Source organism: Mastigoproctus giganteus, chromosome 2 (assembly GCF_048544385.1).
Source record: "Mastigoproctus giganteus isolate SK-2022 chromosome 2, ASM4854438v1, whole genome shotgun sequence".
In the NCBI taxonomy this organism is placed as follows: domain Eukaryota; kingdom Metazoa; phylum Arthropoda; class Arachnida; order Uropygi; family Thelyphonidae; genus Mastigoproctus; species Mastigoproctus giganteus.
The window spans coordinates 244,863,086-244,875,190 of record NC_143576.1 but is presented as its reverse complement, the minus strand read 5'-3'; the positions used below and the strand labels follow the sequence as shown (position 1 = coordinate 244,875,190).

Sequence of the window (12,105 nt, the reverse complement as noted above, 5' to 3'; positions counted from 1 at the left end):
CAGAGAAAGGCAACTAAATTGATGAGGGAAACAAGAGGGTGACTTTACCTAGAAAGGCTTCAAAGACTAGGCACCTGCAAGGTGATGTGATTGAAGTTGTTAAGGCTTTGAATGGATTCAGCAACCTCAATGCTGATGGCATTCTTCATTTTGTTCAGACTACACATGTGAGGGGGCATGCATGAATTCAAATTGAGTAAGGGTGGTTGCAGGATATATATGTGCAGAAGTTTGCCTTTAGCCAGTGGTTGATTGGTTGATAGTTGGAACAAACTTCCATCTGTTTTTGTTGTGGAAGTGGGTAGTTTGAATAAATTCAAGAAAGAACTAGACAAGCTATTGGAGGGTTTGGACTGGTGATGTGGGATTTTTTTTTTTTTTTTTTTTTTTTTTTTTGGTTGATGATTTATAAGCTTACCTTCTTGCATCACTTACCACTACTAATACTAATCTCAATATTTAGGATGCCTTGCTTATATGTTTTTGTTATATGTTAGAATGTTTTTGGGTTACATGGGTTATTTTAAAATATTTCAATATCTTTCCTTGGTTTCTTTAAAAATTTATGGTAAATATGTGGCTTTTATGGTTTTACAGAAAGTTTATTTACTTTTCTTCTGCATTTCAGAAAAACTTTCTTCAGTGGACACAGCTAATTTATCCATATGAAACTCAAAACTGTCATACACCAGCACATGATATATTAAGATTAAGATGTGCAGAAATTTGTCTTTAGCCAGCGGGTGGTTGGTTGATGGAACAGACTTTCATCCTTTGTTGTGGAAGTTGATAGCCTAAATAAATTTAAGACTGAACTGGACAGGTATTTGGAACAAATGGAGGGGTGAGATGGGAGCGTTTTTTTGGATGATGCAGCATAAGCTTGCTTTTTTGCATCATATGCCTCTACTAATGCTAATGTGTCTGGTATATTCTGTGATTTTTGTTTGTTGATAGGACTAGCAGTAATCTTCCATGTTCTCTGTGACTTATTTGAAAATCTTCATTTAAAAAATACAATAGAATTCCCATTCAAGATTTTCTTTGGAAAGTGGAAAACTGTAAGTGAGAATTCTTTTTGTATTGCCTTACATTGAGAAAGTTCTTAAATAGGATTATACAAAATTTAAAAGAAAAAAGAAACTCCATTGTTAATCATAAATATTTTGCTTTAAACTAATACACTGGTGTGCAAAACTTAAGGACCAACACTATTTCTAAAGGTTACAACCACTAAATCAAACGAAACAGCCTGTGGCAATTTGCATAACTGTGGCCGTTCAATAGAAAGCTGGTGCACATGCAAAAATTTGAATCATGATGAGAGGGCTCGCATAAACAGATAAAAGCAGCAGTTCAGCAGTTATGTACAAATTACCGAATGGTGAGCATGATTGTTACAGACTTTCGATTTGTTTCATACAGTGCTACAGACAATGAAATGGCCAGTAGACAACATCTGGATGACTTTACCCAGGGTTGAATAATTGGGAAGTCCAAAGTACGAGGAGTGTGGCTGCAGAGTTCGGTATCGCCCATAGCATCGTCTCACGTGCGTGGTCAGCCTTCAGAATAACAGGTACATCTGTTTGAAGGATCAGTGGTGGTCATCCACAAAAAACAATGCCCAATGATGACCGCTAATACTCCTTCAGGCCAAGAGGGACTGATACCAGACAGCGGGATCCATTGCAAACCAGCTGCACAGGATGCAGGATATCGCAGTTTACTGTGGCCAGGCAACTCCACAAAGGTGGACTGTTTGCCCGATGGCCAGTATAATGTGTTTCCCTTTAACATCCACCCATCTGTGACACTGTTTACAGTGGTGCATCAAACACAAGGACTGAACAGCAGCGCAATGGGCTAAGGTACGCTTTACTGATGAGAGTAGATTCAGTCTCTGTAGCGATTCTGGACGTCAGCTAATCTGGCGAGAGGTTGGCACACAGTATCATCCTGCAAACATCACTGAAAGGGATCAATATGGCAGTCAAGGTGTTCTCGTCTGAGGAGACGTTATCTTGTTTGGATGTACACAACTCCAGATACTGGAAGGCAGTACTGTAACCAGTACACGCTACTGTACTAAGGTAACCCATCCCCATGTGCATTTGTTCTGAGTTGCCATTGGCCCCAAGTTCGTGTTTATGGATGATAACGCCACACCCCATCGCACTGCATCTGCTGATATGCTTTTGGAAAGTGAGGACATTGTTCGTATGGATTGGCTGCCCGTTCTACCAATCTAAATCCCATCGAACACATATGAGATGCTCTGGAGAGATGCCTAGCGGCACGTCCACACCCACCAGAAAATGTTCACCAGCTGAAGATGGTGCTGACAGAGGAATGGACGATGTTACCGCAAGAACTTATCAACAACATTGTTCTAAGTATGGACAGGTGGTGCAAAGCCTGCATCGACATTAGGGGTGGCCATATCTCCTACTGAGGACCACCTCTTCCCCTTGTTCCACCTTTGGCAGTGATGCATCTGTATCATGGCAGCCAGTGCTATTAAAGTCCCTCTGTACCATTTTGTTTCCGTTGTTGTGTCAGTGTTGTTTCCTTCATCATTTCTGTACCTCACAAGGTTCCTTTGGTATGCTTTTCCCATATCCAGACCACTCCTATGAGAAGATACAGGTGAAAACCTGACTGATCCCTAAATTTTGCATACCATTGTAAAAACAACTTATTCTGTTGAATAAAGAGAAGTTCCCTCTATGCTTGTTCAGGTCAAACCAGGTTGCTGTCATCAAGTTTTAATCAATACACATATCTTTAAATAGACTCAAAAACAGTAAAACTTCCCCTGCAAATGTAGGAAGTATTTCCTCATTCATTTCTTCTTCACTCTCTGAACTCTTTTGTTCATTTTCTTTTTTTAAAACTTCACATTATTTCAGTGCTCAGTCTTGCTACTGCCAAAATTCCACTTCATAAAGTCTGAACTGAATGTCTGAGTTGAAAATTAGCTTTCTTTCAATATTCTTTTTTGGCTTTATTTTTATATTTTTGTCTTATGTGTACCATTAAATAGCAGTGATGAACTCTGCTTTAGTGAAGCAGTTGGTAATTGTTGCAGAACTCACCATATGCTAGGAAGCCATTCCTATGTGCAGTGTTTGCAGGATATTCAGTTTCAGTTAAGTCTTTCTTTCTGAGAAAGTAATTTTCCTTCTAATTAATGCCTTCTGATACTTTATCACCATTGAATAGATCATGAAAAAATAAAAGAGCTATGGTCTGGTGCCACAATTTGCATGGAAAATCAATTTGATGTATCTCAAAAATGTCATGTTTGATGTGGTCAGAAAGCATTATCTGTTTTAACCATGGAGGCTCTCCCAAAAACAAGCACATAAATATCTGTTGGACAAATATGTATTTCATGTAGGGACTGAATTTTCATTCACTAAATGCTGATAAAACACTAGAAAATGAAGAAGAAACACTAATTCAGGGAAAATTATGCAACAGAAAGTTATATTATATGTATGGAGCTGTGAGACATTAACTAAGACTACAACAAAATTAATGCAAGTTGGGGAAAAATCTTAGATTAAGAAAATTTAAATCAGGATTGTACTGCATTTAGAATGCACAACTCATCTGAGGGGTGGGTTTTCTGTTGTGAGTATTGTTTTCTTTAATATCAGGTGTCAGATGCCTACTGTAGAATAAGAAATTCTCCCAATTTATATGTGAAGAAAAGCTGTTATTTTTTTCATTCAGCATGTTCTTTACCATATAATGCCACACAAATTTTATTGGTTTTTTTTTATTATTATTATTATTATTATTATTATTAGCCACATGGTGCAAGGAAGCCTGCGGCCTATGCTGCACCAGCCAAAACAAACTTGAGTCACCCTAAGAGAGAGAGAGAGGTAGAAGGGAATCACCAAGAAAGATAAGAATGATGATATCCAGCTCAGGACCCTGAGTGTGCTAAGCCCATACCCACCAGATAGGAATATAGTGTATTCTCTATATCTATATTCCTACACATATGCAGAAAAAACTAATTAATGAAAAAATATTTGTATTTGGTGGATAAAAAACTACGAAGATGATGCAGGTAAGATTTGTGTGAAAAAATTTTAGTTCCAAAAGTCACTATTAGGGTTACATGGTACTGATGCTGAGTTTAATACAGCTAATGGACACAGATGGATAAAGATTAAGGAAGGAATTGTTCAGTAGGCTGTCCATGATCCACAACATGTTCAGTGATAGAACATAGACATCATTTTGGCAATATGGCATATTATTATTATTAGCCATATGGTGCAAGGAAGCCTGAGGCTTGTGCTGCACCAGCCAAAAAAATTCCTGTTACCCTGAGAGAGAGAGAGAGAGAGAGAGAGAGAGAGAGAGAGAGAGAGAGAGAGAGAGAGAGGGCAATCACCAAGAAAGAGAAGAATAATGATATCCAATGCAGGACCCTGGATGTGCAAGCCCATACTCACCAGATATGAGCCCCTGGGGTAAATATGATGCTTGGTTTCAGGTCTGCCAGTGTGGGGTTATCAAGACAGATGCTTTTCAGTATACTCCAAAGCCAAAAGTTACAGTTAGGTGATTGAAGGTGCTAATAATCCTCTCACTGGTGAAATATGTCCAAAACTGTGTGTGTGTGTGTGTGTGTGTGTGTGTGTGTGTGTGTGTGTGTGTGTGTGTGTGTGTGTGTGTGTGTGTGTGTGTGTGTGTGTGTGTGTGTGTGTCATGGGTAGTAGTATGTAGAGGAGTCCATGCCACTTTATATAAAAAAAAAAAAAACACAGTGTGTGCAGATATCCATGTTATCAAAGCCTTTGCTAACCTGAATGGCACTCTGGATGATCACTGTTTTTGAACCGGTAATGCTTCTGCTTGTCAGAGAGACTGACAAAATTACCAAACTGAAATGTTCATCAACATATGAAAAATGTGTTATGGAGGCCTATTAAGAGGATTACTTCAAAAAACAAAAGACCAAAGATGAATTCTGCAGTAAGTCCACGCCACACAACTTTTATGTGATTCTGCAATCACATGGTTTTTTTCCAACTTCTGCTGTTGTGAGTATTAACATTTCCATTTAAGTGAAAATGTATTGATTTGTCTATTAATGAATGCTAATACCATTTGACTTGATAGATCAGTAGAAATAACTTCGGCATATTCTGTGATGTTACCTTATACTCACCAGATATGAGCTATGGAGTCTTTGACTCCTGCACAAGACAGGCACCACACATGCTATTCATTAATTGGGCATTTATCTGTGCATACTTCTCCATAGCAAAAGTGATATCCTCTACCTCATGTTCAAGGATTGGTTTCCATCCATGTCACATATAATGCCTAATAAAACTATTTTTTCAAACTTAGCCATTGTTTCCTGACACTATTCACAGCCAATGGGTCACATCACAGTTTTTTCATCCAACAAATCCTTTTTTTACATATTGTGAAAAAGTTTGGTTAACCACCATTGCATTACTTCAAATACAAGCAACAATATCAAGTGACATGAGCAAAAAATGTTATTTTAAACAATGAAACAGAATATATGACTGGGACTTTGTTTCCATGTCATAGCCATATACCCACAATTCATCACCAATAATGATGAAAGGTGTGGGTCAATGGCAACAGGTTGACAAACTGCATATGTAAGCACTAGCTGCTCTCTGTGATCATCATCATTGAGGGTGTGAGGCATAAACTTGGCTTAAACACATCACATTTGCAAATTCTATGTTAAATTTCATGTTCATTCCATAAGAAACACCAATTTCACTCAGAGCCATGCCCGAGGGTGAGGTGAACAAGGCTCTTGCCTCAGGTTAAAAGCTGAAAGGAGTGCCAAAAGAAAGATTAAACAATTGCCAACATTTTCGATTTTATGTTTTGATTATTCCAGTTTGTTTATCATCTTCCTTTTGCAAGACAAAAATCTTTTTCGCACCATTGTACAGACATCGAACTCTGCGTGCCACCACGGTTGTTGCCCCACTGGTTGTCATACCTCTTTTAATTTTTTTTATTAAAACGTGTGCCAGAAATTTATTTTAAATAAATATTTTTTAATTAATTTTTTTAATAAAAAAATTAATTAAATTTTTATTTAACTAGCAATTTCATTAATAGTTAAACATTAATACTCCTTTTCAGATCATGAGCATAAGCAATGGAATCATTGGTTTTGAAGTTGAATGGCTGTCTTCAACATTTTGACATTTTGTTGATTTCTGTTGCACTTTCCCCTAATTTGACACAAAATTATCTTTTTCACATTCTGTTTTTTAAATGTTGGTAGCTGTGTATTTCTTACCATTTCTTGCATGGAAATGATAGTCTTCACCCATTGAGATCTTAAGTACTTTGTGTGTATACATATATATAAGAATAATTACTTGCTCTGTGTTAAATAAGGGCTAGTTATTTATTGCATTGGGCCTTACAAAAATATGAGCAGCATTAAAATCAAATGAAAATAAATTACAAACTACCAAACACATTTCTGCTTGTCTATTACTATTTTGATCAGCAAGACACTAATGGAAATATTTTTCATTTGTACAAGAACATGGGAAAAACAAAGAGAAAATCAGTTCAGTTTACAAGGAAGTTGTAATGGCTATGTATGCAACTAAGATTGTTCTCTCTTTCACTAAAAATTTGTGAAGAACAGATCTCTCACTGGAATTGAAGTAGAAGCAATTTTGAAGGCAGTGATGCCAGAAGATTTGTACCTTCAGTTTAAACTGTAATATTTGTTTTAAAGAGATCATCTTGCCCAGAAATCGGAGTGTCACCAAAGATACGCATAGGAGCAGAAGAATCCTTTTTTGTGAGATATAAGACAAGACTGAGTTTTAGAAGGATTGAAATCAACTAAGTTTTCTTTGCCCCACTGGAGAATTACCTGGAGATCAGCATTTAAGGAATTGGTAGCGGATATTCGAGAAGTTGAAGTTAATTGAGGCTGGTTTCTCAAAATTGAAAGTGGAATGCAATGTACTATCATCGGCAAAGCTATGGATAGGATTTCCAGTCAATGGAAGAAGGTCATTAATATACAAGACGAAAGAGTGGGGGAAAGAACTGAACCTTTGGGACACCAGCATTAGTGGAGAAGTTAGAAGACAGAGAACCATTTACCATCACCCTCAGTGAGCGATCAGAGAGAAAACTGGATAATCAATTACAAAAAACAGTTAGAAAACCATAAGATGGAAGCTTGTTTAGAAGACCTTTATGCCAAACATGATTGAAAGCCTTTGAGATGTCAAGAACAACTGCTTGTGTTTCATCGAACTTTCCCTTTAATTTGTCCATAAATGGGTAACATAAGCCAGAATGTCACCAGTGGATCGACACTGTTGGAATCCATACTGGCGATCGTTGATCAGACAGAAGGTTTCTAGGTAGTTTTGATCCACTGGTGATATTCAAATACAAGCAACAATATTGTTGCGGTGAAGGTAAAGAAAGCCCACGTGAGAAGCACCCAAAAGTTCAATAAATTTACCGGTAAAAGTACTTTGCTGTAACAGCATTTGTATTGTTGCTCGCTCAGTACACATACAGTGGGTATTATCGGTCAGGGGTGGAAATTGAATCCCATGTGAGATTGAAACCCTCCTGAAATGGAGGGGATAACCTGACCTTTTTTTATTTAGAATCACGTGGACTAGTGGATAAATTGTTTATTAAAAAAAAAAAAAAAGGCAAAGGTAAAGGAAGCCCACACGAGAAGCACGGCAAACTTCGAAAAAGTTTACCAGTGAAACTATGTTAAGAACATTTTTTGCGACGCCAGAACTTCCAATATGACTTTGTTCATGATTCAATTTGTTAATTCAATTAGTGATTCTAAAGAAAAAAAGGTCAGGTTACGCCCCTCCACTTCGGGAGGGTTTGTACTCCTGTGGGATTAAACTTTTACTCCAGACCGATAACACCCACCATCTCGATCGAGCAACAATACAAATGCCATTACGACAAAGTACTTTTACCGGTAAATTTTCATTGAACTTTTGCATGCTTCTCGTGTGGGCTTTCTTTACCTTAGCCATTGTTGCTTGTATTTGTGGTGGTGGTTAATTGATTCCTCCATTACTTTAGAAAGAGTAAAAATAATTGCAATTTGGAATAAGAAAGTGAAAAAAGCGGCAAAGAACAGGAGTAAGTTCAGGAGCACAGGTTTTGAGAACAAGTGGAGAAATACCATCAGGACCTGGAGCTTTCTGAGCATCAAGTTTTGTCAAAATCCTTCTGACATCCTTTTGATGGAAGACCACAGAAGGCATTGAATGGAGCATGGTGGGAGGTGTTTTACCACGATCACTAATACATAAGTTGGAAGAAAAATGGGATACTAGCAGGTCAGCATCCTTGGCTGAAGTGACAACAGAACCATCTGGTTTTGACAGAGGTGGGAGCAGAGATGGGCAAAAGTTGCAGCCAATTGCTTTGCCAAGAGACTAGAATGCTCAGCTACCATTAGGGCAAGAAGCAAGTTTTCTACTCTTAGCCTGTTAAAAATCTAGTTTGGACTGATTAATAACTGCTTTACAATTGTTGCGAGCTTTGGTGTAGGCAGAAAATGAAATTGAAGAATTGTAAACAAGCCAATTACGATATGCAACATTCTTCTCTTCAACAGCCTTAGCACATTTATTGGAAAACCAAAGTTTAAATAAAGGAGATTTTAAAGTGGAGTGTGGAATAAAGGATTCCATTCCTACAAGAATAATTTCACTGACATGATCTGAGCAAACGTTGACATCAGAAGTTTTGAAACAGTAATCCAACCAAGGAAAAGAAGAAAAGAAATCTCACAGATCATCCCATTTTGCCTCCTTGTAATGTCAAACAACATGAGGTTGGAAATAGCCATGAGATAAAGGCTGCATTGGTGAAGAGACAATCACCAAGTTGTGATCTGAGGTGCCTAAAGGACCACTCACTTCGATAGGTAAAGGAACAATCTGTGCAAAAGCCTCAGCATTTCGACTAGCTGGGTCGGTGTGACTAGAAAACAGAAGCCAGCTGGAGTTGTGAACATTAAAAATCACCAAGGGAAATTATCTCACTGTTAGGAAAGTTGGACTGGAGAAAGTCAAGTTGCAACGAGAGGAAGTCAAAGAGCTCCAATGATTAGTGGAGTTGGGAGAACAGTAGAGACAACAGATGATTTGACAGAATGAAGTAGAGAGATTTTAAGCCAGAGAAGATTGAAAAGAGGAGATTCCAAATTATCAAGTCTTTGACAGGAAATATCTAAAAGTGGGCTGGTTTTTTTTTGTTTTTTTTTTTTGCAGCAGTGTAAACACTGTCTCTCACACACACATGTATATTGATGGTCATGTATGTAACCTCAAAACCATAGCTAGCCCTTTATTCACAAATCACTTTCATTGCCTCTTCCTTTTAATTTCTTCACTAATAGCCATGAAATTAGGTATTTATTGTATAATGATGTCTTCTGGACTTTCATCTTATAACATAACATATAATTAATATTATTCAGAGCTGTAACATGTCACAAACTTTTTTGGATGCTTTTTTTTTTTTTTTTGGTATTTTGATTAATTTTTGTTACTTGTTTGTTAAGTTTATCCAAATCATAAAGTTAGTTTTCACACTGATATATGTTGTCTCAGTATTCTGAAAAATTTCTAATGTCTAAATTTTGTATAATATTGATAATATGAATTTCTGAATTTCTTCCATAGACTAATGAATATTGTTGACAAATTTGCCTCTGAAGTTAGAGTTGACAAGGGAAAAAGTATTACATTTGAAACAGAAAACCTTGTGGTGAAAGCTGTAGCCTGGGATACCCTTCATAATAATGATATGGAAGAACAATTGAGTTTTTCTGCTAACTATCAAATTGCACAACATAAAGGGAGAGAAATAAGGATAAAAGATCCAACTTTAAGGAATCAGCATGTGCCAGCAAATGCTTTACTACATAAAACTGAAACTGATGATGATCAAGATGAGCATGATGATTCTTTAAACTTGGGTGTAAGTAAAAATATCTGATTTTATTTTGTTGTTAATGCGTTTTGATTAAGAATTATTTAAGACAGAGATAATTTTAAATTATTCAAATACAGTAATATAATTTAAAGATGGATTCCTTATGTTTTGTTTAAAATGTTTCTCAACATTAGAATGAGCATTTGTTAGTTGTAGATTAAAATTATTCTAAATTTTAATGTAATATATTTTCAGATATACTTTTCCCAAAACTGGGTAGATGTCAGTTAACACTGCACACAAGCTCATCTTGGAATTTTCGTGCACAAAATGTTGCATACACATTTATCCACAATGTACACTACACTGTAATAGTTACATGTATTATAACACATGATCATCCATAACTTATGTGTACACTTTATTTTACATATTTACATACAGACCTGAACATAGCTTACCCTTATAGTGAGATTTATGTCACATTTTTTTTGGGACATAAACAATACGAACAGTACAAATAATAGGAATTTTTATGTTTGCTTAATAGTTTTAAATATACTGAACAATGAGAAGTAATTCATGTTATTCGGAATGAAAATAATGAGGTAGCATACATATCAAAGGTAAAACTTAGAATTGCATGCTATCTCATTATTTTCAAGACTTGCATAATTTCTGAATATTGTATTAATATTCATAATATAAACTCCTTCACATTAGATTAGGTATGAAAACAGTTAAAAAATTTGTAGGGTTTTGGAGTAGTTACATAAAAATTAAATGATTCTGTGGAGAAGTCATAGTTCAGTACAAATATGATACTCCATTTATCTTGCTTCTGTGTACATATACCAAAAAGCACTTAGTGTGTGCAGGTCAGTTGTCTTTTCTTTAAATCCTACTGGTGGAAGCTACTTCTCACATTTAACTGTAGCCAAGACATTAACAAAAAATTTATTTTATTTTACTAGTGCTAATTTAGCAGTGAGTGATCCATTCCAAATGGGTATGAAAATTGACATACTTTACATTTGCTTGTTTTGTTTCAATTATGAATGTACACTGCATTTCTTTGTTTTGTCTTAGTCATTGTTTTGTTTCTGAACACCTGTACAGTAAATTAGTAAATTAAGTCAATAATAATAAGTTGTCAGCTGAATGGTTTCGTTGTTGAGGGAAGCTGTTCACATTCAAATTGGGCATAGTTTTAATTCTGAACATTTAGCTATTGCAATATGTTTATCTAAAAAAGGGGAAAATAACAGACTTTATATAATCTCATATTTTGAGAACTCTTTACACGTGATTGTGAAAATTAAAATAAATTTTCTGTACATTTTGACGATCTGGTTTTTTATGTACTGTGCTGTACTTGTAAGTAGTATGAACAACAAATATGATTTACCACTCATAGAGGTATTTAATTGCAAAGATTTCATGGTTGGCTATGAATAAAATTAAAAAAAAAATTAAAGGGAAATGTTATGTAGTTTTTGAAACATTTAAAAATTTGATGCCAAGGAAATTTTGTTATTAGATCAGTTTTAGTACTTTTATTTATTTATATTTAATGACATTTTATCTTTACTATGTGCAATGCAACAGTTAAGAGATAATTAGCTATTATGAAAAGTTATTATTGCTTAAAATAATTAAATTTAAGTGAAATCTAAAAAAAAATTGTATTTTTAAGTGAAATTTTAAGACTTAAGGGCTTTCATAGTAACTAGAAGCTAAGATTTTTTTAAATGTAATTGAGAGAGAGACACTTGACTAATGTTGCCAAGTTATGCATGTGAAATTTTTTTTTCTACCCGTTTTATTGCTTAAGCACACAACTGAGGAATGTTCTGTAGTGATATGTTATTTTGCAGGGGAGTCAAGCTAATTTGAAATAAAACAGATAAATTATATCTCATTCAGGAAACTTAGTCTTAGTATGACTTCTCTTTTCTCATATGCATGCACATTCACTTTACAAAGCAGACAGTCCTGCCCAAAGTTCTTCAGAGAGTTATTGAGGTTGGGATTTCTGAATGTGGTTATATTTCCAAGCCTATCAATAAAGAATAAAATAAAAAATACCTTAACATTCAAATTAAATCACAGAAT

The 12,105-nt window shown here is 35.5% G+C and overlaps 1 protein-coding gene across 1 annotated transcript in view; it reads left to right on the top strand.

The window, feature by feature from the left end:
• LOC150090339 (uncharacterized) overlaps positions 1-12,105 on the top strand; it is a 336,582-nt gene that overhangs the window by 249,390 nt on the left and 75,087 nt on the right. Inside the window, exon 10 of the mRNA XM_090390273.1 lies at positions 9,738-10,035. Coding sequence (XP_090246399.1) covers positions 9,738-10,035 — 298 coding nt within the window. The remainder of the gene's footprint in view (positions 1-9,737; positions 10,036-12,105) is intronic.